Below are 27457 nucleotides of genomic sequence, written 5' to 3'. Positions count from 1 at the left end.
CTTGTGCCTGTGGACGCCCAGCGCAGCGCCGGAGATGGACGGGAGAAACGGGTCCGTGCTGATCCCGAGAACGGCAGGATCAGACAGGCTTCCCAGGGGGATGATGCCCATGCTGGATTCTGCAGACGAAGGACGAGGGCGCGGAGGAAAGTCTGGAAGAAAGAGCAACTGTCAGTGCACAAGGGCACCGAACCCACTGCTGTGTCCCAGCGTCTGAACAGTGTGGCGCAGTGGTGCTCAGAGCAGGTGGCGAGTGCTGCGGGGGGGGAGGGGAGCTCCCCGCAGCCCCCAGGCCCCAACCGGCTGGCTGCGCGGTCGTGAGCGCCACCCTCCGTGCCCCACACACCCCTTGCACTTTCTCTGAGGGCAGGGGAGCCGTGGGACGCCTGTGACCAGCGGCCACAGCCCCGCCTCACCCTCATCCCCTTCCCCACTGACTCTGCTCCAGTGCGCTGCCCAGCCCCCACTGCCCTGCCCTTCCTCCAACAAGTCCGTATCTGTCGAAAATAAGCATATATTAAGCACCTAGTGCATGACAGATATTTTGCTTGGAGCTGGAGGTGAATCCTCCAGTCCTGCCCACACATTACCCACAATCCAAGACAGGGACTCTTTTAAAAAAAAATCATTTATTTATTTTTAGACAGAGGGGAAGCCCCAGTGCCAGGGGAAGGGAGGGAGAAACAGAGGGAGACAACCATCAGTGTGGGGTTGCCTCTTGTGCACCCCCTACTGGGGACCTGGCCCGCAACCCAGGCGCCTGCCCGGGGCCAGGAACCAAACCAGTCACAGGCTGGTGCTCAATCCGTTGAGCCACACCAGCCAGAGCTAAGACAGGGACTCTTAACCTGAGGTTCATGGAGGTGGGAAATTTCAGGGGCGTGTGAGCGCGTGTGCGTGTGTGTGTTCTGAGGTGGGTGCTCCGTACCTTTCAGCATGTTATGAAGAGTGACCAGCTCCCCATGCAGGTCAAGACCCACATGTGTGGGAAGGAAAGTTGCTCTGCCTGACATTGCATCCGGACGCTGCTGAGAAAGTTCAGGCACCAGGACCTCCCAGTCTTAGCCTAACCCTGGCCTGCCTGGGACCCCAAACCCTCCCCACTCTGCGTGGGGAGCTGGCGTTCCTGGCAGCAGGGGAGGGCACCAAGCACTTCCTGGCTGGTGTTGCTGCTGCCCGGCAGGGGTGCCCTGCCCGCAGTCCGGGTCCCTGGAGCAGCTTCGTCTGTACCAGTTAGGATGGTTCTGGGAACACTGTGGCTGCCACCGTGTCCGGGAAGTCCTCGTGGGGGAGGGGTAGGACTCAGGGTCCAGCAGGGCAGTGGGGTCTGAGGCTCGGAGCCACACAACCAAAGGGGCCTGGGGCCCCCAGGTGCAGCAGCTGGCAGAGGGACCTCTTTAATGCTGAGTCTCACCTTGCCCACCCCACCCCCTCCACCCTCAGCTCCCAGAGCCACTTCCCTCTTCTAGCATCATCATCTGTTCATTGTGCAATTAGACTTTCTTTTGTTTATTCTTGGGCACCGCCTGGAAGGAGGATAGACAGAGGGTGGTTAGGAGCACGAGGCTCTGGGGTGAAAGCTGGGCTGGGAGGAGGGGCCTGGCAGTTGCTCCCGGTGCCCCCAGGTGTCACAGCTGTGGGGGTGGGGCCCTGAGGGGGAGGAGGGCGGAGCCTGTGGCTGTAATCCCCTCCGCTGAGCGAGGGACAGGTCTGAGCTCCGTGGCAGTCCTGTGAGGACATCGTGGCCCAGGGCTCTGGCGCCCACAGGGAGTCAATGGGAAGAATGTGCCCAGCGCATCTCTGCATCATTCAGGGGAGAGGACGCCCTGAACTTACAACTGTGCCTCGATTTCTTCATCTGTAAAACGGGGAGTATTTAGAGCTATATGACTGATGTGAGAAATAAGTGAGTTGACATGTGTAGTAATGCTAATAATAACCTTGACCCTGAGTGGCAGTGTTTGTGATACTATCAAAAATTGAGAGGGCCGTGCCTGCACCCATGGCGAGTGAGTGCCATAAACCCAGGATCTGGTTAACCTAATGAACAGGGGCCCTAAAAACAAAAGCCTCTAGCCCTAGCTGGTGTGGCTCAGTGCACTGAATGCTGGCCTGAAAACCGAAGGGTCGCCAGTTCGATTCCCAGTCAGGGCACATGACTGGGTTTTGGGCTGGGTTCCCACTGCGGGGTACATGAGAGGCAACCACACACTGATGTTTCTCTCCCTCTTTCTCCCTTCCTTACCCTCTCTCTGAAAATAAATGAATAATCTTTAAAACAAAACAAAAAAACCCCAAAGCTTCTGTGTGCTTGGCACGCGCTCTGTGCCTGATAAATTCAGCCACAGTCTAGCTGGGGAGACCGGCACCCTGCTGTGGACCGGGCGGTCGCACCCTCTCCCATCTGCTCCTTCGACATCCTTTGGAGGGAGTTCTTGCTCCTCTCTCACTGAGAAGAGAAACTGAGGCTGAAAGCCCACAAGGGCACGTGGCGGGAATGCAGCAGAACTGGAATCGCCTCCGTCTCCGGACTCAGTGCTCTTCCACTGCCTCCAGATTCTCTAGTGCAGAACCTGAGGGCCTCTGGGCAACAGCCCCGCAGCAACCTGAGAGCAGGAGCTCCCGTAAAGCACCCCTCTCTCACCTGTCTCCTCAGAGCTCGTCCAGCCCGAGTCAAGCCCCAGAATCTGCCCATCCTCTTCTGCCTTCCACACGCCGGAAGCAGCCCCTCCCTTGCAGGCCACGCACCCCAGACTATCCAAAAATGGCCAGACTGTCCTGCTCAGGGCCCTGGCAGTGCCCCAGGCTGGGGGCAGCAGGAATGGGGCGAAGGGTCCTGGCTGAGCTCTAATTCCTGCTCCGCTCTGCTGCCATTGCGCTGTGTGATCCTGGGCGCTTCACTGACCTCTCTGAGCCTCAGTAAGAAAGCTTGTGGACTGGTAGATCTCTAGCCTCCTCCCGGCTCTCCCCTTCTGTGTTTTGGATTCTAACCGCACAGCGGGAGAGCTGTAGGACCCTTCAGGTGTTGATTCAAGCTCCTTTTCGGGTAGGCTTTCTTTGACCCTCACACACAGACTTAAAATTGCCCCAGCACTTTCTGTCCTGCACCCACTTCATTTTTGTTCCCTAGCTGCAGTTATCACTGTCTGACGCACTCTATTCCCTGCTTATTTGAGTTTGTTTATTGTCTTGCCGAAGCTCCATAGGGGGCCATAGTTGGTCTGTCCTGCTCACTGCTGTGCCCCAGTGCCTGGCGTGTAGTAGCTGCTCAATAAACATTTGCTGAAGGTGTGACTGGGAGATCAGGCATGGAGCAGGCCTGGGCTTCTGAGGAAAGTTGGTCAGGAACATGAGGAGGAGCTGGAGGCTAGCGCTGAGTAGGAAATGGGCTGAGGGAAGTGGGTGAGAAAGGGTGAGAGAGGCGGGGTGCCACGGGCTCAGTGCGAGGGTGCACGGGGAGTGTGGGTGTGGGGGGCACTTAGGTAGAGCATTCTCTCTGCCCTGGTCTGTGTGTGAGAGGAGGGGCCCCTTCGGTGTCGCTGGGCCACACGTGTCTCCCCCATACCCTCTCCTCCAGGCAGAGGCCAGGCCAGGCGGAAGGCCTTCTTTCACAGCTGGACACAAAGGTACAACGGCCTCCCTCAGCGCCGGCCCCCTGATAAGGCAGGCACATTTCAAAGGGGCTAATGGGGAAGGGGGTGGGCAGGGCTGCTGATAGCAGGGCCAGAGAGCTGCCAGCCGCTTCCCCCCACTTCCCAGTGCCCCGGGTCCAGCCCTGCAGCAGGCCTGCAAGCAAAACAGGTTCCAATTGTGCTCTTATCTGGGACTGCGGTTTTGGAAGGCCCCGCTGGCTGTGCTAATGGGGGGAAGGCAGCGCCTGCTCCCCACTTTCCCTTGGGTGCGAGCAGTGACGCAGCCCCTCCACCTCCGCCCCCCACGAAGACTGGCCCGGGCTGAGGTGGTGGGGGGTGTGCACCTGGCGCTCAGGATCGGGCAGGAGGGACAGCCGACCGGCACACTGGAGCAAGAGGAGGCCCTGCCAAGGCTAAATAGAGTGCTGCTCTGCTTCAGAGCCTGGCTGCACGGCTCACCGTGCCTGCTCAATGCCTCAGTTTCCCCACTGAGTTAAATTAAAACCCTAATGATAGGGGCACTGCTGCACAGGGCTGTTAGGTCAGTCAGATGAGTTCACTTTGGTAATGCAATCAGCATGGCACCTGGTTCCCAGCGAGCACCAGCTGAGTCAGGTGCCGGGCAGGGAGGACTCTGGAAATGAGGGGTGCAGGCTTGCAAGCCCTGCAGTCTGGCTCCACATTGGCCCCCCGGTTGTATCTCCCTTCGCTCCCTTCTCTGCTCCAGCCACACCTGACTCCTCAAAGTTTTTCGACTACACCAGGCATGAGCCCACCACAGGGCCTTTGCTCAAGCCTAGAATGGACACAGCTAAATGCAGGACTCATGCCTTCACCTCCCTCGTGTCTTTGCTCCAGAGCAACTTGGCAGGGCCCGCAGGTGCCCAAGGGCACGCTCCAGTTTATGGAAACGGCTAGTTGTACGGCCCCTGAGGACACGGCCAGCACCCCAGCGGCTACTTGCCGTCTACCCTCTCAAGGAGATCTGCCCTGATCGCCACACTTGATGCTGCTCGCCGCGCCCACCCAGCACTCCTGACGCCCCATTTTTATGGCACTCATCACCCTCTAGTGTACTATGCAGTTGACTCATTTGTCACTTTGACTGTTGACCATCGGAGTTTCTCCTCTAGAAGGTAAACCCGGAGAGGTTCACTGGCATGTCCCGCTGACCCCTGCCTGGCAGGCCATAGGCCACAGCAAGTGTTTGTGGGGTGAGAGGGTTCATGAGACAGAGACCAGGTCGGCCTGCTCCAGCACTGCCGGGGCCCGGGGTGGGGAGGAAGGAGGTTCTGCGGGCGGGTCAGGGGACTCCTTCTGCCCTCTAGACCAACCTCAGGGTTCCTAGGCTTGGAGCCCACCTCTGGCAGGAGCCCTGCCTGGCTCAGCACACAAGGGAAACTCTGGGGACCCTGACACCTGTGCTGGGCCCAGGGTGGGTAGATGAGGCTACAGGCAAGGGTACAGGCCTCAGCCACAGGGCAGACTGGGTCGGAGGCTCAGCCACCCTCTCAGGGAGTCTAGGCTGAGCAGGCGCTGACATCGGTGAGGAAGCGCAGGGCTGGGGCCCAAGTCTCCCCTCGCTGTCAGTTCTTCCTCTTACTCGGACAACAGGTGTCTGTGAGACCAGTGAGCTCGTCGCTGCCCTGCCTCCAGAGGGGCTCTGGGAGTGGTCTGTGCCCTCGGAGCGCCACCTGGCCCTGAACTGGTCTCAGACAGAGTGTGCCTGGTCTCCTGCCCCCAGCGTCGGCAGAGGGCCTGGCACAGATTAGGTGCTCAGTCGGTGAGTGCTGGCCCGAGGGGAGCAACTGGGCAGGGCCCACAGGTGCCCGAGGGCACGCTCCAGTTTGTGGAAACGCCTAGTTGTACGGCCTCTGAGGACACGGCCACCACCCCAGCGGCTACTTCTGGTCCCCGTGCCCACGCCATCCAGCTGCAGCGTGGTGTCCTGAAAAAGGGCTCCAACAGACCCAGCCTGGATCCTGCCTCTGTCATACTTAGCCTTGGCTTTGGGGAAGTTAAAGGAGCCTGTTCCTCACCTGTGCATGAGAAGGCCGACAGACCCCTCAGGGGCTGGGTTGATTGGGCTAAGTGAACGAACACACGAGCCCGGGCTGGGGTCTGGATTTGGACTGCAGCCCTGTTGTGTGGCCTTGGTCCTGCTCCCTAGCCTCTCTGGTCTCAAGGTCTCCCCACGAGGGCTGGTGGGCCCTGGACCTGGCCAACCAGGACTGCTGCCCATCCTGCCACACAGGCCCTGGTGACCAGCCCTGGGCTCGTCACACCTCAGCAGGGGGCTCTCCCCCCGCTGTTCCCACCTCCTCCAAGCTGGAGCCTGGGACGGGCAGCCCCATTCCTCTGGACCTTGGATGTGTGTGGGACCCAGCCTTGTCCTCGCGTCTCTCCCAGACTGCAGCTCCTAACAGATGGGAGTTGGGGGCAAAAAAAAAAAAAGGTTAGGACCCATGGAGAGATAGTCTGCCCTTTCCAAAGTGTGTCTACTTCCTTTGTCAATTAATGTTCACTCATCACAAGCCCCGCAAGGTCAGCAGAGCAAGTATTTCCATTTCACAGGAGGTGAGGGAGGCCCAGGAGGGCCCTGAGACTGCCTGGTGGTGATGCCGCTAGTAACTGGTGGCACCCAGGCCTGCACCCCACACCCCGCCTCTCCGAGGGGCTGGTGGCTAGAGGACCCAGGTGGGGAGGGACGCTCAGGCCAGCTGCTCCAGAGTCAAAATCTGTGTGTTGAGTCTGACGCTGCTACCTGCTCCGGGATCTCTGCCCTCAAGGAGTTAGAATCTTGGGAAGAAAAGAAAGGCTGGGAAAAATCAGAGCGCAGGGTGGGGACATGGGAGGTCTGCAAGGGCTGGGGGCTGCGGGGAAGCTTTCTGCAGGAGAGGGCTCTAGAGATGGGCTGAAGGCTGCGGATTCTTGCGCGGCAAGTAAGAGTCTCACTTTAAATCCACCTGAACAGCAGAAAAAGGAAGAGACTGGTTCGTCCAGGTGTGCACACAGCACGTCGGGAAGGCCCTTCTCTGGCCTTTCACAGCAAACTCTCCTTGGGGGTGGCAGCTACCAACTCACGTTTTTAGGGCTCAGAAACCCCAGTGGCAGGAGAGAATACGTTAGTAGGCGGAAGAGAGTTCCAGGATGCAGTCAGGTTGGGACAACATAGGTGGTATGCCAGGCCTGGAGAGTGGAGACGGGGGCAGCCATCGCTCACAGCAGATGGGCCGGGTCTGACTGGGGACACATTGCACCCTGTGGACATTGGCCAGAAGAGGGTGGAGAGGAGATCAGCCTTCAGGAGCTGTGGGCAGAAGACAGGAGGTCTGGTGGACCCAGTGACCGTGCCAGGGACCTGGGACCTGACCCTGAAGGGACGGGGTGGGTAATAGTAACATGTGATCAAGGAAACTGCAGACTTGAATTTGAATCTGCTTCCCAGCTCTCGCCCTTTAAACATTCGGGCCTCAGTGTCTTTACCTGCAAAATGGGTGTAATAGCACCTACCTGGAGGGGTTGCTGTGGGGGTTAAGATGACACATGCCTGACATAGGGCAGTGGGTGGTGGTCAGCAAGGCACTTGTCCATGCCAGCGGATGCTCAGAGCACTTTCACTGACATCCTCTCACCCCTCCCAGCAGCCCTGAGAGTTCTTTGGGGGTGGGCAGAGGAGAGTTCAGCATGTTTCACATACTTGGCCCAAGTCATGAAGCTGGAAGGTGACAGAACCAAGACACATACCTGGCTCAAATTCTGAGCTGGCACCACGATGTCATGCTAGACGGATCAAGATGTTGAGTCGGTGCACGTCACCAGGGTCCCCTCATGGATTAAGATGCACCCTGCTTGGTTGTCCCTTCCACTGGAGTTCTCCAGAGTTGCCCCAGACAGACAGCAAACCTGCCTCGAGCCCACCATTGACATTCACCCCAAGCAGCCTCTTAGTGCCTTAGTCCAAGTGAGGCTCAGCTGAGCAAATGGCAAGTCCTCTCCTTGCTCTCTCTTGTACATTTCTAGGTTCCAGAAACACACACTCTCTCTCTCTTTTTTAAGATTCTATTTATTTATATTTAGACAGAGGGGGAGAAACATCAATGTGTGGTTGCCTCTTGCATGCCCCCTACTGGGGACCTGGCCCACAACCCAGGCATGTGCCCTGACTGGCAATCGAACCAGCCATACATTGGTTTGTAGGACAGCACTGGACTCACCGAACCACACCAGCTAGGGCCAGAAACACTCTTTTTTTCCCCCTGTTTTTTCCTACCTGTTCCAGACTTGGTCAGGTAGAATCACTGTCCACATTCAGCACACCTTGGCCTTGTCAGGCCCACCCTTTCCTGGAAACACCTATAATATGTCCCTTTGGGCCCAGAATAGAGCTGTACCCAGCATCCAAAAGGAAGATTTCCCAAGGTCCAAGTTTTCCATGGTATGAAGAGGCCCCTTCTCATTGCCACCCAGAAGTGAGATATTCTCTCTGGCTGCAGGAATGTTCTAGCTTCATCTATCTGTTCATCTTCCAGGCTATCTCAGCTAGGATCAGGCTTGGCTTTGAATAAAAGATCCCACTTAACAAAATCAAAAGGTGTGTCACTCTCAAAAGTCCTGAGCAGGCAGTCCAGAGCTGGTATGATTTTATGCAGTCATCAGAGACCTAGGCTCCTTCAAACTCATTGCTCCACCATCTTGTCCTCATGGTCCAACATGGCAGCCAGAGTTCCAGCCATCACAGCTGCATTCCAGGTCACAAGATGGAGAAAGAGTAAAGAAAAAGGGTCAAATGATACATACCAGTTTACTTTTCAGAAAGATTCCTAGAAATTGGCACATGACACTTTTACTCGATTATATCTAGCTGTAAGAAAGACTGGGATAGTATTAATTCCAGGTAGCCAAGTTCCCGGATAAAAATTAGGGGCTTGTGATAGAAGAAAGGGGATGATGGACATTGGGGGTAACTATCTCTGACACCCGATCTATGCAATAAATATTTATTGGGTATTCTGGCCCTTGCCCGTGTTATCTTATTTACAATATGATTAATATTGCAGCACCTCATGAGCACAAAAGGCGCCTGGCACACAGTAGGTGTGTGATGAGTGGTGGCCATCCCTTTTACTGACTGTGTCAGCGCGCTGATATAAGCACAAGCTTCTGTGGGAATGGAGAGGAGGACTGCATGCCCCCGCCTCCCAGGGCGCAGAGCATAGAAAAACACCCTGGAGGAAGTCCTGCCTTTTCATTGACCCTGGAGAGCTGGGGTGGCCAACCGCAGCCGGTTTAGGTCTTTGTGTTGCCTCCTCCATCCCATCCTACCGGCCTTCTTGGGAACTCTGATACCTCATCCTCACCAAGGTGCTGGTGGTAGTAACAGCCAAGCACAGGCTTCCCCAGGTGAAAAGTGCAACTATGTGTCGGAGAATTATGGCATCAGTTAAGTAGTGGCGGGGGTGGGGTAGGGGCTAATTCCGAAGGCCTTGGAATCTTCCTGAAGCCCTAGAATACTCACACTCTTGGCAGTCACACAATCTCTTTTGAAATTAGAAAATAACAATGAATAGTATGTAAAATGGTCTCGTGTGACAGAATGGAGGTAGTTGGTGGCCTTCCAAGGTGCTCCAGAGAGAGGAGCCCAGACCTGCTCTCCGAAGACATCCCTCAACCCACTGGGCGGGATGAGGGGGCAGGTGAGAGCTGGACCGCGTGGCCCTCCTTGGACTCGTAAAGGCGGAGGGCCTGGGCATGGGTGTCCGGACGTGGGTGTGCACGTAATCTCCCCTCCCATCCTCCATCCTTCAGGGACTGTGGGAGAGCAAGCTGTTGTTGGCTGACCCCAAGCGAGGCCTGGGAAAACGAGCTACCAGTCAGTCCTTCTTCCTGAGCACCCTGGGTGCCGGGCATGTGTCCATGGGGCACAAGGGCCACAGTTCCCGCACAGGGTAGGTGGGCCCGTGAGCCTCAGGTCTCTTTACTCAGGGTTCTCTGAAATTCCCTCCAACCCTGGACTGGGGAGCCAGGTAGCACTTCCTCCAGGAAGCCTTCTCTGATTTCTCTTGTCTCAGGGCTCCCACAGCCCTCCACTGGGGCTCTGAATTTCCACTGCTGCTTGCTTGTCTTTCCCCCAACCTCGACTGATTCCTTTTAGTGCTCAACCCAGTTCCTTCTCGATATATATCTTGTGCCTCACACATAACACAAGCGCAGTAGCTGTGCATCAAATAATGAAAGGAAGTGAGAGAGTGAATGAATGAATGCGTGACTGAGTTCCCCGGTTGCCAGGGTATAGATTCCCCAGTGAGGAGGGAAAGGCCCTCAAGGGTTAACCAAGAGCCCGCCTGTGGTCTGAGGTAAGCAGGGAGCGTATTTGTTCAGGTAAATAAGGAAGGATTACTTATAATGGGAAATCAGGCCCAGCCAACTCTTCATCCCTGCCTGACTTCCTCCCAGCACATTCCTGTACTCCACCTGCGTCCACATTGCCCCGAAGACGCAGACCCGGTGCTCAGAGCCCACCGTGGCCCCACCGTAAGCCGCTCAAGCTGGGTCTTGTCACGGTGATAGCAGGTGGCCCTGGGCTGGGGGCTGGGGGCTCCCTACAGAGCAGGAGGCCTGAGACCTCAGAGACCACCCGAGTGCTGCCTCTGCCGCCAGCCTTGCTGGTCCGTGGTCCCACTGGCTCCCCCGATGCCTGGCTGAGACCCAGCAGTGGCCCGAGCTGTCTCTGCCACCTCCTGGCCCCCAAGGTTGCCACTGCAGCAGGCAACGACTTGGGCACCAGGCAGCTAACAGGTAAGCCCAGTGGGCGCTACTGAATACCCTGCCAGCTGTGGGGAGGTGAGTGACTGGGAGGACTTGGAGATGCACTTTGTAAGCTCAGAACAGATCTTCCAGGCACCAGTGACCTTGCCATCTTGGTCCTGCCCCCTCAGAACCCCCTGTGTCTCTGCACGCTGCCCAGTCTCCCTCCCCGTGCCGACCCCAGAGCCTGGGTGAGTCCCTTGGCCGGGTGAGGCCCGGGCACCCCGCGTCTGTGACGTTCCCATCTGGGCTTGCCATGGAGCCCACCTGCCCACCTGAGGGTGACAGCTCTGGACAGGCAGAAACTCGGCCCTGAGAGCTGGCCTTTCTGCTCGGCTAGCAAAACACAGCAGCCTTTCTGCTGCCACTGGCCGGGGCTGCTCGGCCAAGAGCAGGGTCTCTCCGGGGCCAGGCCATAAATGGGCAGGGGCTTGCTGAGGCTGGAAGGAGGCTCAGGGACAGGGTCCAGGCCGGAGCTGTAGGGATAGGTCCAGAGCCCAGGGGCCGGGCAGGGCAGTGGCGGGCACAGGGACCAGGCGGCTGGGGAGCTGTGGGCAAACAGCTGGCTGCGCGGGCTTCCAGGGGAGCAGAGGGCCTGTGGGCCCAGTCCGGGAACATCAGGAAGGAAGGGAGAGTCCTTGAAGGTGCTCATCTCTAAGATTTGCCGGCTGCCTTCCAGGGAGAGGAAAGTAGATGGTGGGGATGGCAGGGAGGAAAGCTGAGGGTCTGGATGGCGGGGTCTCCACTGAGGCCTGATGAGGTGCGTGCATGTGTGTGCATATATCTGTGATTGTGCATGCATGCACGTGTGTGCACATGCGTGTGTACATGTGTCTGCCTGTGCCTGTTAGGGAGTGGGCAGGCCCACCAAACCAGCCCCAGATTCCCTCACCTCACATGCCAACTGGGCCCACCCAGCAGTCCATACCCGGGTCATAAGCCCCAAGGGCCTGTCCCCTCCATGGAGGTCACGGCCTTTCTCTTCCTCCTTGTCCAGGGCTGGGACTTGGCCTCATTTCCTGCCCCCACCCCCCCAATAAACAGGTTCACAGAACCCCCAATAAAGCAGCATCTCCCCAGCACCAGCTGCTCAGCTGAGTAACAAAGTAAACAGGCACTCAGCTCTGAGGTGGCAGGCAGGGACGGGCTGGAGATGCCCCATAAGACAGGCGGCCCCAGACGATGGCCAAGCCCAGCAGGGACAGTCTTCCCTGTCCCCCGACCACGTGGGGGCGGGATCAGAGCCAGGAACTCCCCATGTGGAGTCTCACCACCCTAAATACTCAGAAATTTGGGGAGCGGGTACATCCTCAGGGCTCCTGGGGACGTTGGGGTGCGGAGGAGGTGGTGTCTCACTGGACAGGGGACCACCCTCCCTTTTGAGAGCTTGAAAGTAATTGAACAAGTGATTCCTCTGCTCCAGGCAGACGGGGACCCAGAGCTGACATGCTTACTGTGTTCCCAATTAGAACACACTTTAGCAGTTATGATGCCACTGGTTTTCACAAGGACCCTCTGAAGCAGATAGTTGCTCTGTCAACCAAGCCTGAGGGAACAGGTGGCTCACAGTAGGTGCTCAATCAATGCTCAGAAATTGTGACCCAGGCAGCAAGTAGAAGAACCTAGGAGAACCCGCTATTTACCACTGAGGTCATTGCAGATATAAAATTAATAGCCCTGAAACAATTAGTTTATTTTCATGCTGAACGACTTGGTGCAGCATGAGTGTGACCTGGGAGGCCAGTTCAGGCTGACCTGGGGACACAGACCCTCTGGGTGGAGGGCAAGAAGGAGTTATGGCCCAGGGTGTGTGACTCTGAGCAAGCCCTGAACTTGCCTTTTGGTGAGAAAGTTAGGCAGGTGGTTTCGTCTGTTAAAGGAGGCTTCACAGAGGCGGCAACTGGGAGCTGGGTTTCGAAGGCTGTGTAGGAGTTGGTGGAGGCTGGCTGGATCTGCCAGCTTTGCAAGACTTGTGTGCCTTCCCAGGCTTGTCTCCCAGGCTGAGGTCAGGGGAGGCTGGAGGCTCTGGCTCTGGTTCCTCCCAGAGGTTGGGGATGGGTGGCTGAGGCCAACAGCTGCTCCGCACTGGGCCAGAGAACAAGGTGACCTCAGGGCAAGGCTCAGGCTTCCCTCACTGCCATCCATCCTCAACTCCCTCTCAGACTCCGCCCTTAAGCCCTGCCCTTCCACCCACGTTGCCATCCGGTTTTTCCTTTCTCCTCCTCATTCTGCACCCCGTTCCCTTTTCTTTCCTTCTTCTCCCGCCCCATCCCCTCACCCGCTCCCAGGTGCCATCTCCATGTACACTCCGCCCATCGAACTCACAAGGGATTTTCACACTCCTTCTCCCTCAGTCTTCGCAGCCCTTTAAGCCATGGTATTGACGTGCATTTGACAAGACAACTGAGTCTCCAAGGAAGCTGAGCCGCTTGCCCGAGTCCCAGAGCTAAAGAGTTGGGGCTCGAACCTGGTCTGGGACCTCCTTCCACCCCATCCCATCCCATGCCCCACCCTGCGCCCCCAGCCAGGCAAGTGGTCTGTCAAGTGGAGCAACTCTTCCCAAAGCAAACTTTGCACAAGCTGAGTTGCCCTGGGCTCTTCCTGACATTTAATGCCTGGCTCCTTCCCCTGCCTGGTTTGCATGTTCCCAGCCCAGGAGGTGCCCCTGCCAGATTCTCCTCTCCCCTCTCAGCAGTGGAGCGGGGCCTCCAGACGAGGGGAGAATGAGTGTCCTTTTCCCTCCAACCACTCCTCCCATCTGGAGCCTAGTGTGACCCTGCTGGTGGACAGAAGGACCGGTGACCACCCAGGACCATAGAAAGGGCACCCCCAGAATGGAGGAGCCCTTCCTTCTCCCTCCAGCCCCCAGACAGAGGCTAAAGGTCTGGGGGTAGCTGCCCAGGGTCCCAATAAACCATTGATAATTCACCCCCCCCCACACACACACACCATATAAGCCTTTTCCGGAAGCAATTTCTGTTCTTAGTCTGTCAAGACAGTTCTTCTGGACTTTCTATCATTTTCTCAGTGTTGGAGCACCTTCACGCTGTCCTAAAACCTCCTTTCTAAGCCCCGAGGTGTGCTCCCAGGCCCTCAGACTGGGGCTCAGAGTGCCGTCCCCCAGCCCCACCAGCGTGGCACGCACTCCCCCGTGGTTTGCAGAGCACCCGCCCCATCCAGCAGGGCGCTGGGCCTGGAGGAGGCTGCGGAGACACGAGAACGGAGACGAGGGGAGCCTGCTGGGAGGCTGACCTGACTGCTCACAGCACTGTTCTGCCTTGCCCTGCCAAACCCCAGGGCACGCTGTCTGCACGAGTCCCTATTTTACCCCCTGGGGCCCAGAGGATCCATTAAGGGCCCACAGACAGAAGCAGGTGAAACCCCGTGTTCTCACATTGCAGAGCGTGGGGAAGCAGACGCCCACGAAACTTCAAAGCCTGTTGGGCACCGGGTGTCAGGGGTACAGATGAGGTGCTGGAGGAGGAGGGAAGAGAAGGGGCCGCAGAAGAGTGTTTGTGGAGACTACGCTGGAGAGAGCAGGGCCGCCCCGTCAGCCACTGCGTGGCGACCAAGGGTGGGACAGGCGGATGGCTGGGGGCCACGGTCCAGGTGAGGCAAAGGGACTTGACCGAGCGCTGAAACATGAAATACACTCACACACAGTATGTGCTCAGCCAGAGCTGAACGAAGAAGTGATTTGCAGTATCTGGAAAGTGGAAATCTGGCAGGATTTGTATTTGACATGACAGAACGTTGGGGTTCTGGTCGGACCTGTGCCTTACTTGGTCCCTGGCCCGGGCTTGTCTGGGCTGGGTGGGAGCTGGGCCTGACGGGCCATGTGTGAGGGGAGGCACAGCTGCCTGGGTGGCCCTCCTTGCTCAGGAAGGGTGGGCCAAGTCTTCCACGGGCTCTGGATACCGAGTCCAGAGGATGGGTGCAGGGAGGAGGCGCAGCCACCCAAACAGGGTGGAGCTCAGCTGTGAGTTCCAATCCCTACTCAGTCCCCATGGCCAGGCAACGCACAGCAGCCACGGCACCCTTGTCTGTCCAGTGGGAATAACACTGGGGAGAGCTGGCAGAGCCCGGTGAAAGTTCGTCTAGCTGGCCCTCACCTCGACCCAGAGGGGCTGGAAGTGACGTCTGAGGCAGCAGGAGTGAACGGGATACAGAGCTGGTCTGACCGTGCCCGCGGCTCCTGGCCGCCCATGGGAACAGCGGTCCGGAGCAGACACCCTCGATATTTCCCCGACCCTTTTGTTTCCTGTGTCCCGTCCTCCTGCCACATAGCCCTGCCCCCCAAGCCCCTACCCACCCTCTGCTTCCTCCATGGCCTCACCCCAGCCCCTGAGGCTCCCACACACCCCAGCTTTGGACCCCCTGGCTGGCTCCTCAAGTTGAACCTTCCAGAGAACAGGGCTCCTGAGTAAGTTAGGCCAGTGGTCTGGCTGATTCTGGAATCTGAGGAGGTGGGGATAGCCACTGGGCCGAGAAGAAACCTACCTCCTTGAGTCTCAAGCTGAGCCCAAGGCAGGCAAGCCCTCCCAGGACCCACCTCCCTTCTCTTGCCCACGGAGACTCCAGTGGCAGCAGGTGTTTGGGGACAACCACAGCTGGTGCTTGAGAGGCCAGAGCTGCCTGGGGGTGGGGGCGGGGCACAGGGGGCATCAGGGACCCCTTCCTGGCTAAGAGGGTGGTAAGTCCACTGGAGAAAAGCCAGCACTCTGGGTCAGGAAGGGTGGTCAGTAAGGAGAAGGCCGGGCAATTTTCTTGAGTCAAGCTAGTTTGAAGAGCAGTTTCAAAAGGGCAAGGGAGCTGGGGTTCCATGGAAGGGCCAGCGCTGTCCAGGGAGAATTGAAGGGGCAGGGATGAGCAGCAGGGTGAGCAGGGAAGGTCTGCAGGAGGGGGAGTCTGGGTCCAGCTGGGGAGGTTCAGTGGGTCATCAGTACTGGCCCCAGACTTCTGTGACCTGGCCAGGCTTCTCTCCAAGGTGCTGACCAGCAGGCTCGGGGGTAGGCCCATGTGGCCCCTGCTCACTCTGCGTGGCTCCCTGCCAGGCCCCAGTCGCACCTCGGCAGCCCCTGACCCACGAGAGGGGGTCCTCTGGGTGGAGAGAGGGAGGGGCTCCAGTGGGAAAGCCTGAGAGGTCCGCTCCAGTTGACGTGAGGTGCACGCAGGGCCGAGTGGTGGCTCTGTGACCCCCCCGCCCCACCCACAGTCCCTCAGGGCTCTTCTCATGGGGGTCTGCAACCAGGGTCCTGGGCTCTGGGCAGATGGAGGTTGGGTCTCAGGGCTGAAGTGGGGACTTGGGCACATTAACTCCACCTACAACCCCCCGGGGTAAAGATCTGGGAGCCTGGGCTGCGCAGAATGTGGGAGACAGGCTCCAGCCCCGTGACTGCCCAGGGCTCTGGGGCTACAGTTTCCGGAGCTATCAGGGGATCTTTTTCAGATGCCGGGTGGGGATGGGAGTGAGAACCCTGGAGGCAGGGGAGTTGCAGGGGCACATTTCTGTCCCCAAGGGTGACAGAGGCCCAGGCAGCGGCAGGGAACAGCTGCTGCTATAAATCTGTGACTTTGGGTCCCTCCGCCTTTCCCCCCTGATCTGTCTTCCTGGGGGGCAGGAGGTGCTGAGAGAACGGGCCAGAAGGGCCTAATCCCTCTGACCACTGCCCCAGGGTCTGGCCTTGTCTCTGAGCCTTGACTTCTACCAGCTGTTACCAAAGTTTCTTTGTCTGGAGTCAGAGCCAAAGCTACTTGGGTAGAAGGAGCCAAGACACCCTGAGCCTTAATCCAGACATGTGGCTTAATCAAGAAAAGATCAGCTCAAGGTTGGGGAGCTGGAGGCATCTCTCAGGAGACTCGCAGCCCCTCGGGCCCAGCCAGCAGAGGCTGTCGGGAGGGCGGGGTCTGCCGATCGAGGGCCTGGGCCTGGCAAACAACCGGCCTGTCCCAGGACGCCAGGCCCACGGAGCAGCAGCCTGAGAGTCCGCAGGCCTCCAGTCTGGGCCCAGCCCTGCGGAGTGCCTGTGGGCAGGGCCCGCCGCTCTGAGCATCACTTTTCTCAGTACACGTGTGTCCTCAGGGGCGAACAGTCACTTGTGAATGTAATTAGGGATGACTTGTGTGGCACAAATGGGGAGAGCTGGGAAATCAGACAAGGGAGCTGTGGGGGAGGGCTTCCTGGGGGAGGAGGGCTTTGGGCTAAACTGTGATGAGAAGGAAGTGGCATCTCGGGCAGGGGGACAGCAACACAAGAGAAAATAGCCACATCTTGGGTATAGCACAGGGGACAGGGAGAGATGTTCTCATAAGAAGCTGGCTATGAAGGTCGAGCCCCGGTTCTAATCCAGACCCTGCCGCTAACCAGCAAATGAGTCCCTCCCCACTCTGGGCCTTGCTGTTCCCTTCTGTAATACAGTCACATCATACGTGGGTCCTTCTAGCTCTGACTGTCTGGGCTGGGTCAGAGGCGGGCTCGGAGGTGAGCTCAGAGGTGCGCTCAGAGGTGCGCGCCGGCCGTTGGGATCAGGCGGGAAGGCAGTGGGGAGCCATGGAGGTTTCTGAGTACAGAGGTGCCTGATGAAAGGCTGACGGAGGGACATGAGCTTGACCGTGGGGTGGAATGAGAACTCAGGAGGTGGGCAGGAGCCTGGGAAGATGGAACTGGCCGGAGCAGAGGCCTCAGAGGGAAGGTGGTGCAATTAGCAGAGCCCACACTTGGCCAGCTGGGGGCCTTGGCCACGCTGCAGAACCCTCTGAGCCTCGCTGTCCACGTCCACAAAACTCTGCGTCACCCAGGCTGCGAGCAGTAAAAGCGGAGACGTGCTCGAACACTGTGGGCATCTGAAGCGCACACTGCAGTTCTCTCTTCCCAGGGAGTCTGGCCCCAGAGCCTGGAGGACGGGCCAGAACTGTGGCCTGCGCACAGCAGCTCCTGGCCCCTGACCAGTAAACCAAGGTGCCCCCAGACCTGGGTGCTGGGGTCAGACATTCCCCACCACCCCTCGCCTGAGAATGACCAGGTCTTCTGGCCACACAGTTAATCACGAAAAGACACAACTGTGCTTTGTGTGTCTCCTGCTTTCAAAGTTTCTTAATAGTGAGCATGTTTCTCCAGGAAGGTGCTGAGCTGGGACAAAGCCTTGATTGAAAGCAGGCTCCTGGGCATCTAGGAGTAAGGTGATGGGGAGCTGGAGTGCAGGGTGTGCAGGGGAAGGCGGGAGCTCTCTGCTGGTGAGGGAACCCTGGGCCAGGAGCCGAAAGACCTGGAGCCCAGGCCGTCGCTGCACCTTCCCTGCCCCATCCAGGAAAGGGGGCAGAGGAGAAGGCCTGTGCTGCCTCTCCCGGTGCGGGCGGGGCAGGGCGGGGGAGGAGAGAGCTACGCAGCTCATTGACCAATGTGTCATCACGTCCCCGCCTAGCAAACACTGCCACCTGCCCTGCCCATTCATCCTCACTGACCCCTCATGCCACTGGGCCCCGAAACATAGCAGCTCCCTTCCATCCCCCCTGCAGCTGAGGCCGAGCGAACAGGAGGCCACGGGGGAGGCCAGTGCTCCTGCCTCCTGGACAAGCTTCCGTCTCCCTGGCATACGGCCCAGGGTGTTGGCAGTAACTGTCCTAACGTGGCAGACGGGAGCGTTCTGGGGATGCGGATGGGGCGGGCAGCAGGCCAGGGGTGATGTGGGAGGGGTGGGGGCGGAGGGGGTCTCTCCAGGGGTGGGGTCACCAAGGGGCAGGGTGCGGGCGTAGGCCGGGTGGGGACCTGGGGGCAGAACCGGCTGTTGGCGCTGCCTGGGTAAATAATGAGGGCCCACAGCACACACGTGTGTTTGCACAGAAGGGCTTGAAATGGTTCCAGGCCTGCCCTCTGTCCCCCACCCCCCGCCCCCTTGTCCCTGCCTACCCCATCCCACCCCACCCTGACCTTTCCTTCCTTGTCACCTAAAGGAGCTCTTGAAAGAAAGAGTCGAAGTCAAAGGGAACACCCTTCTCTCTTGCTGGCGCTCTCTCCGCTGCGGTGAATTGCAGGGCTGCCAAGTGCGGTTGGGAAGGTGGGCAGTGTGCAAGGGGGGCAGGAGGGAGCTCTGTCCTGGGGCGCCGTGCAGCAGGCTCTGCTCTCCAGAGAGAAAGGACACCATCTCCTCAGTTGAACAAAGTTGTGGAACGGGCTAGCTGCAGCCCGGGAGAAGCCAGAGGTATTTTCCAAGTTGGGTTCTTTTGCTGTCACACAGGCAGGGCAGGGCAGTCCCATGGCGAAACTGGAGCTGGCCCTGGCAGCTCCCGCCCTGTCCCAGGGGGCACGATGAACTCCCCCGCCAGGCAAATCCGCAGTCCCCTGACTACAGCCCCCCCCTTACTGACCAGACACACCTTTAGCACAGAGTCTGAGTCTCCACCGTGAACACGGGTCAGGACCTCCCCCAGTGCCTACGGCGGGGCACTGCTGGGCCTCCCCCCACCCCTCCCTCCACCCCACTTGGTTCAGGGCTCTGGGGCAGGCCTGAGAATTCGAATTCCTAACCAGTTTCCAGCTGAGCTGATGCTGCCGGTCCAGCACCACTTTCTGAGAACCTCTGCTTTCAGTATAAATGCCCCTGAGGAAGGACGCGTTAGCTTGCCCCGGACCGATCTCCATGCTCCTCGCCTCCCTTCTGAATGGCTCCCTGTGTTCTTGGGGACGTGTATTTGTTGGTAACCTTCCGCCTCTGCTCTGATTCACTCTTGAGATGGGGCCTGCACATGATGGAAATATCCCAGATACCCTGCTGCTTGGTCTACGGCCCTCTCTCCGGTGCCCCTGTCACCCAAACGACATACTCCAGTAGGGGCGGGCTCAGAGAAAAAGCCCCTGGCGCAGCACAGCCTGGGTGACTGATGGGGAGGGAAGCCTCCAGTTGCCACCCCTGGGGGCCCTGGGGCCTCAGAGAGGAGTGGGTGTTCGGGCCGCTGAGGGCCTCCGCTGTTCCGGCTCCTGGGCCTTCTCACCAGCCCCTGCTGGCCTGGGACAGGGGGCCTGTGGGTCAGCACGTGAGCACCGCCTCCTGGGCCTGGGAGTGGGGAGGGCCCCAGGGCAGCGCCTCTCAGGGGAGGTCAAGGTAGGGTGGGTTCCCCCGGGAGTGGGGGCAAAGCCGAGCCGCCTGTGCTTTGTTGCTTGTTGACCACTTCATTAGCCTTATGCGGGAGCCCCCAAATGGCCCTGTGGGAGGGGATGGGGGCCCCTGCCCAACTTGTGAGGTGCTTTACCCCCCACTATACCCCTCACTTGCTTCTCTCCTTCCTTCACCTGGTTGATTAAGGTGATGGTGACTCTGTCCCTCCCCCACTTCCTTTAGAGGCAGAATAAATAAAGCTTTGCTACAGGAAGAAAGATTTGGGATAGCTCTCAGAAGGAACTTCCTCCGCAGGACAGTGGACTGGGATCTGGGTATGGGCTGGCTAAGGAACAGAGGACTAGACACGAAAGGCACCTTTTCTAGGCCTCAGTTTACTCATCTGTCAAATGGGACTAATCATGCCTTCCACTGTGAGGACTGACGGAGGTCAGGAACCTCAGGAAGTTGTTTTAAGCACACTACACACACAAAAATGTGCTGCTGCCAGCCAAGCTGGCCTCCCTGAGAATGAGAAGATGTCCCTTTACAATCCTACCCCACCTCCCACCCCCATGTCTTTCCCAGCCCTGTCCCACCTGCCCAGTGACCTGGATCCCCAGCTCTCTCCCGGGCCCAGCCACTGCCCACTGGGCCCTCAGTGGCCACCATGGGGATGGGGAAGCAGCCAGACCTGACTCCTTCCTCTCTTGTTTCTGCAGACACGGAGGCTGGCCTGAGCAGCAGCGGCATGGGCAGCGCCAGCCCCAGCCTGAGCAGCCTGCCCCCCAGCCGCCTCCCGCTGTCCCCCAACACTGTGTTTCGGACGGGCCCAGAGAAGGTGGCAGCCAGCGTGGTCAGGCCCGAGAGGCAGGACTGGAGCCCCAGCCCGCCTGCCACACTCGAACAGGGTCTGTCTGCCTTCTACCTCTCCTACTTGGACATGCTGTACCCCGAGGACAGCAACTGGGCTGCCAAGGGTCCCGGGGTCAGCACTCAGGATAAGCCACCTGAGGAGCCTGAGCAGTGCCCAGTCATCGACAGCCAAGCCGCGGGGGGCAGCCTGGACTTGGTTCCTGGCGGGCTGGCCCTGGAGGAGCACTCACTGGAGCAGGTGCAGTCCATGGTGGTGGGCGAGGTGCTCAAGGACATTGAGACAGCCTGCAAGTTGCTCAACATCACTGCAGGTGAGTCCCTCCACACATGCACCTCTGCAAGGTGGGGACGGGCCAGGCTGAGGTCGCTGGGGGGGGGGGGCACAGGGACGTGGCCTGCTGTGCTCTGGCCGGCCCTGCCCAGCCTCAGGCAGCCCCAGGAATGCTGATGCTTCTCCACACATGGGCACACAGCTGGGAGCCGAGGCCGGGAAGTTCTGACCCTCTGTACGCCCCACCTGCACCGTCCAAGTCCCTGCTGGATGAAATGAATTCGAGCTTGACACCACGGGGCCACCACCTCCCACCTCCTCTCAGACTCCTCTCCCCTCCCCCACAGCTGCACCTGCCTCCTTGCTGCATATTTTATTTATTTATCTGTTCATTTTCTGTCTTCCCCCACTGGAATATTACACGCAGAGGACACCATTTTCATTTGTTTTGTTCACGGTTACATCCCCAGCTCCTAGGATGGCACCTTGTGCTCAACAAACAGTAACTTAATATGCCAGGGCCTGTTCTGGCACTGGGGAGCTGGGTGGTGAAAAATCTTCATTTACAAAGGTGACATCAGAGTGAAGAAAACAGATCATAGGTAAAGTGAAGGGACATCAGGAGGCTGGGCATGAAGGTGTGTGCCAGGGCCTGTGGTTATGGAGCCGCTGCTGCGGGCCGAGGGGCTGCCGGGTCTCCAGCCCTGTCCCTCCACCGCCTCTGCAGCTCTGGGCGGGCCTGACCCGTCTCCTGGGTCCCTGCGCCCTGGCAGTCAAGCATTTCACTCTGCCGCTTTCACACAGATCTTCAGGCAGCCCTCAGGCCCAGCCCCGCTCCTAGCAGACACCTTGGCCGCGCCCCCGACCCCCACTCGCACGGCCTTAAGGTAGCTCCTGCCAAATGCCCCAGCTCTCCAGTTGCCCAATGCTCAGGCCGGCACCCCTAACCCCAGGGAGGTCTCCCATGGTACCTTCACTCCCACACCGGGTTGGGGAGGGAGGGGCCTGTCCTCTGGACAATGGGGACAGAAACAAATTGATTTGACCCTAGAGAGGAAAATGGGTTTATTAAGTGGAGCGGCCCAGTCTTCAGGTCACGCTGCTGGGGAACCAGTTTAGACCAGTGCTCACTTGGAACCCCATTGTGACTTCACCCCCCCCCATCCTCGTCTCCACCCATGAGCTCTGCCAGGCTCACCCCAGAGCAGCTCCTCGAGGAGAACATCTAAGACATGGCCAGTGACTCCCCTCCTCCCTCTGAGGCCTGTGGTCGCCCCTGACCACGGTGAGACATGCTACTCATTTATCTGTTCATTCAATGCATGTGCAGTGAGCAGCTACTATTCACCCAGCCCTGAGTTAGGTGCTGGACAAGAGATGGAACTCTCATTGCCTCAGTTTTCTCATCTGTAAAATATGGTAGGGGGAGAAGGGGTTTGGGTTTATAGGGTTAATTCTTGGTTGGATTTTTCCGCATTTCCTTGAGGGCCTTTGGGAAGGCAAGAGGCAGCTGGAAGAGAAGTTTATGAGTTTCTGGTCTAATGTCACTGTCCCCTCCAGGGCTGTAGCTCCCCAAAGGGTCCTTCGGAGGTGCTAGAAGTGTCAACTCAAGGTCTGGATGAGGTGGGAGGGACGGAGGACCCAGGCTATCCTGCCCTGAGCCAGGTTTGTTTACAGGGCCCTGGTTCCTCCCTCTCACCTCAGTCTCTTCTTGAAGAACCCCTCCACAGGGCCCCTGAAGAGGGCCCGGCCCGGCCCCACCTGGGAGTTCACGGTCCTGGGCCACAAGTCCCCAGGCCACACAGCGTGCCATTGGAGCACCGTGGGCCGCATTCTGGGCGAGGCCCGCACACAGCCCCGGAGCTGAGGGAGTGTCTCTTGCCCAGACCCCATGGACTGGAGTCCTGGCAACGTGCAGAAGTGGCTCTTGTGGACAGAGCACCAGTACCGGCTGCCCCCCGTGGGCAAGGCCTTCCAGGAACTGGGGGGCAAGGAGCTGTGCGCCATGTCAGAGGAGCAGTTTCGCCAGCGCTCACCCCTGGGCGGCGACGTGCTGCACGCCCACCTGGACATCTGGAAATCAGGTTGGACACAGCGTGGGTGGGAGCAGCCCCTTCCCAGCTCCAAGCCAGGGACCCAAGGGGAGCTCAGGCCAAGCTGTCTGCTGGGAGGTTACCCTCCGCTGTCCTCCGCTGTGGACCCAGGGGGGCAGCTGCCTCCCTGGAGCCCGGGTGACCGCCAGCCCCGGCCAAGCCCAGAGGACACAGGACAGAGCACGTGGGAAGTTAGGAGGTAGAAGTTAGACAGTGAGTACGTGGGAGGTCACAGCTGATGGGACCGTGGATGCTACAAAGCCCTTCTTTGTCCCTCTAAAATGTCATTTGTTTTTTTCAGCTGTTTTGGAGAAGTAATGGGGTAATAAATGTGTACATTTTTTAACTTAGTGAAATTAGTATATTGTAAAACGTAATTCTTCCTCTCACTCCAGATCCCCAGCTTTCCAATCCCCCTTCCTGGGGGCAACTGCTGTCATCTGTTTCTTGGGAAGGTTTATGCGATACAAGAAACTATACATGTGTGGTTCTTTCTCCCTTTTTTGAAAAACACGGACAGTGTCAGAGTATACCGTGTTCCGCACGTAGCGGTGACCCTGTGACCCTGTGACCCTGTGACCCTGATCTCGTTCCCCACCGGGACGCAGACAGCGGCTCCCGTTCTTTTGAAAGGCTGCGTGCCCACCCACCTCCATCGCACTGGTGCCCTGCACCGAGCAGTGTGCTCTGGAGGAAATGCCTGCTCAGTGGGTCAAGGCCCCTGACCTTAGGGGCCCTGGTGAACAATGGGCCGGACCTACTCATATGACCCAGTCAGAGACCAGTGCCCTGCCCCACCAGGCTCCTTGTCAGTGACTACGATGAGCAGTGGTCGGTACCAGGCTGAGTGCTGGGTGTCGACGGGGCTGGAAACTGGTGGCCTTCACCCCCACCACTGCTTGGTCTGGGACAGGGGAGACAGGGAGGGGGCTGGGCAGAGAGCAGGGGGGTTAGAAGTGCTGGGCAAACTCGGCAGCTGGAGGGCAGTGGGTGTTCATTATGCGGGACACTGAACAAGGTGCTGTGCAGACTTCCTAGGACCCTTGCAAGTTCTGTGAGGACATGTCCTGGCCCCATTTCGTAGGTGAGCAAGGCTCCCCTTCAGCTCTTCCCTCTGAGCAACAATGGGGCTGCTTCCAGGCCTATGAAGGCCCCTCCCAGCTCTGAAATCCCAAATTTCCTTCAAGGAAGCAGCTACAGACTGGCAGAGGGAGGGAGCCATTGGGAAATCTGTGCCATAGGGGGGCCTCTGTGGCCCCACAGTCCCACCAAAATGTCCTCCGTCCCCTTGGGGTCTCTCCCGGGTCCCCAACCTCCTTTCTTTGTCCTGCAGCGGCCTGGATGAAAGAGAGGACTTCCCCTGGGATGGTCCACTTCTGCGGTGAGCAGGGCAGGACACCCGGGGGTCGGGCTCTGAGGTCGAGGGGTGGCTGCCAGGGAAGCAGGGGTGGCTGCAGTTCCCCACTCACCGCCACCCTCCCTGGCTGCCCAGCCTCGGCCAGCGAGGAGAGCTGGACGGACAGCGAGGTGGACTCGTCCTGCTCTGGGCCGCCCATCCACCTGTGGCAGTTCCTCAGGGAGCTGCTGCTCAAGCCCCACAGCTACGGCCGCTTCATCCGGTGGCTCAACAAGGAGAAGGGTGAGTTGGGCGCCTGGCGGGCGCCCTGTGGGGCCGGAGCCGGGACCGGGACCGGGAACGAGGGGGCGCCGAGGGCCGAGGGGGCTGCCTGGGTTCCTAGCAGGCACTAGGCCCTGAGAGGGGCTGGGGCTGGGCAGAGGGGCGGAGCTGGCCCTCGCCTTTGCCCTGAATGACAGATGTGCTGCTGTCGCTGGACCCACTCAGGGTGTGTGCAGTTTGTGCCCATGTCTGTCTGTCAGTTTGCTGGCCAGGCTCTGTCTTGTTCAGGATCCCCAGGGCCACACAGTGCCTGGGACATAGTAGGTGTCTGACATTCTGCTAAGAATGCGGCACAGTCTTTGCCCCCAAAATATCATAGCTTCGCCTTGGCTGGCGTGGCTCAGTAGGCTGAGTGCCGGCCCGTGAATGGAAGGGTCACCAGTTCGATTCCTGGGTTGTGGGCCAGGTCCCCAGTTGGGGGCGTTTGTTTGCACATCATGATGTTTCTCTCCCCGTCTCCCTCCCATCCCCTCTCTAAAAAATAAATAAAGTCTTTAAAAAAGAAAGAAACTAGCTTCACAGGGAGACTGATGCCGCCCAGTGGGAAGTGCAGTGCAAGCCACACAGTGTGGCCTCAGGTTTTCGAGCACCACATTAAAAACATTCTAAACAGGTGACATCAACTTTATCAATAATTTTACTTAACTCTCTATCATAATGTATTATAATTTCAACATGCAACAAATATACAATTTCTAAGTGAGATATTTTACTAAGTATTTGAGATCTGATGTGCACTTTACACTTAGACACGCCTCCTTTTGGACTTGCTACATCGAGTGCTTGAGAGCTCCCTGTGGCTAGTGGCTGCTTCCCTGGGCAGCGTGTGTGTGTGTGTGTGTGTGTGTGTGTGTGTGTGTGTGTGTGTGTGTTCGCAAAGGCTCAGAGCCAAGAAATCTGGGTTCTAAGCCCCATCTCGTCATTAGCAGCTCTGGGTGCCTGGATCTCAGCCTTCAGATCCATTCACCCGACAGCTGACACCTCCTTCCGCACCACATTTGCTCGGGGGGGCATTTACAAAGAATCACAGTGCCTTGGGGGTTCAGGGACAATTCAGCTGTACCCAGTCCTCAAGGGACCTGCCGTCTTGTACGGGAACTCGCAGTAAAATGGGCTGGTATGCAGAGAATGTTGGGGCTGCGAAAGCACCGTGGGGGCAGCTGTGCCCAGGTCAAGGAGGACTTCATGGAGGAGGTGATTCTGAGGCTGAGGGTGGAGGATGAGAGGGGCTAGAGGAGTGGGAGAGAAGCTCCTGCACAAGGTGTGATGACTGTGTGTGGAGGTAAGACAGAGAGTGAAGTAGCTGCTCCCCCGGCCCTACCGTGCCCTCGGGAGAAGGCCCCATGGTAGAGTTCCAGGGAAGGGAGGACCGAGAGAGCGCGGCGGCCTGGGAACGCTGCCTGAAGGGGCTGCGCTGACCTGGGCCTTGCCAGGAGGGGTTAATACTGGGGGCATGAACAATGCAGCAGTCCTTCCCAAGGGGCACTTCCTTCAGACTCCGCACTAAGCACTTCCTATAACCACTCAGCCCCCACTTATCCACAGGAAAAAGGGGCCTTAGACGGCTTCTAAAGGTAGAAAATGGCAGGGCCAGGTTGCAAACCCAGGTTGGCCCAGCTCCAAACCCACTCTTTCCACCACCTCCCCTGAATTAAGTCTGCTGGCAAGGGCTGTGTGAGCCGAAGCGTCTGAGAATGGCAAAGAGGTCTTTCAGGCTTGGGAACTGCGGGGCGGCGGGGTGGGGGGTGACCGTGCCAAGTGAGCTGAGGGCACAGCTGGAGCCCCGCTCGGCTTCTGTGTGAGGTGCGCAAACCCCACAGCAGGAGCCGGGCTGGCAAGGGCCAGGCCCTCAGGGCCCCAAATAACCCACTGTGGTACTCAGGCTCACTCCGCACCCAGGGGGTTCAAGCCTCTGTACTGTTATTTACCACTTACCAGGACCTGTGGCACGCTCCTTGCATGCATTTCTTTGGCCCTCACACTGAACTTGGGAGTAGGCATTATGGCCCCCACGGCCTGGCCCTCCCCCCAGGACACTGGCTGGCTCGGCTTTCAAAGACACTGACTAAGTCTCGGTCTTTCTTCCTCTGGCTGCTCCCTACCTGCACGCTGGTTGTCTCTGGGCCCTCCTGCTCCCCCAGGCATCTTCAAAATCGAGGACTCCGCCCAGGTGGCCCGGCTGTGGGGCATCCGAAAGAACCGCCCCGCCATGAACTACGACAAGCTGAGCCGCTCCATCCGCCAGTATTACAAGAAGGGCATCATCCGGAAGCCGGACATCTCCCAGCGCCTCGTCTACCAATTCGTGCACCCCATCTGAGGGCCGCGGGCCAGGCCCGGGGCTGAAACTCACCCTTCCCTGACCTCCCTCCTGCCTGCCCCTGTCTGAACCAGACCCTGAGCTGGGGGAGAGACAGTGTGCCAGCATTCGGTGTCCAAGGTCAGGGGGCATGGCCCAATGCTCCCAGGAGTGTAGCGAGCTCTCTGGGGCCAGAGAGCCCTTCCTCCTCGGGCCAGACTGTTCATGCCCACCCACTGCAGGATGAAGGGAGACAGGGCTGTCCTCAGTGTTCACAGCTCCCCAGGGAGGGCGCTTCCTCCACACCAGCCTCTGACCTCAAGCATTTCTAGAACAGACCTAACAGAATGGCAGTGACTGGTCCAGGGCCACTCGCAGTCCAGCGCTCTCCTCCACTCAGTCTGCACCATGCCTGGCATGGTGCTAGGAGATGTCTGCGTCCCCGAGTTGGGGAGACAGGGGTGTCCCTGGGAATGGGTAATAAAGATACTGGAGAACTGACATGGCCCCAGTGTCTGTGCAGTGAGTGAGCGGCACAGCACAGAGCCAGCAGTGCTCACAGGGGTTCTGGTCACAGGGTCGTGGGGGTAGTCAAGGGAGACTTCCTGGGGGAGGTGGCATTGAACTGAACCTAAAAGGAAGGGAACGACTGATTGGTAGCTGTTGTGGGAAAGTGACAGTGAGTCCTCAAGTCCAAAAAGGGGCTGGA

The 27457-nt window shown here is 58.7% G+C and overlaps 1 protein-coding gene across 1 annotated transcript; it reads left to right on the top strand.

Moving 5' to 3' along the window:
• The first annotated feature begins 10128 nt into the window (after positions 1–10128).
• SPDEF (SAM pointed domain containing ETS transcription factor) lies at positions 10129–27177 on the top strand. Its single transcript, XM_037134463.2, has 6 exons — positions 10129–10430; positions 20254–20718; positions 22565–22762; positions 24105–24152; positions 24264–24410; positions 26591–27177. The coding sequence occupies exons 2-6, from the start codon at positions 20283–20285 to the stop codon at positions 26767–26769; spliced, it is 1008 nt and encodes a 335-aa protein (XP_036990358.2). The 5' UTR covers positions 10129–10430; positions 20254–20282; the 3' UTR covers positions 26770–27177.
• Positions 27178–27457: the final 280 nt, after the last annotated feature.

This window comes from Artibeus jamaicensis, unplaced genomic scaffold, assembly GCF_021234435.1.
Source record: "Artibeus jamaicensis isolate MK-2021 breed Jamaican fruit bat unplaced genomic scaffold, CSHL_Jam_final contig_1539, whole genome shotgun sequence".
Taxonomy (NCBI): Eukaryota; Metazoa; Chordata; class Mammalia; order Chiroptera; family Phyllostomidae; genus Artibeus; species Artibeus jamaicensis.
Note: the sequence above shows the minus strand (reverse complement) of the source record. Positions and strands in the feature narration are given on the sequence as shown.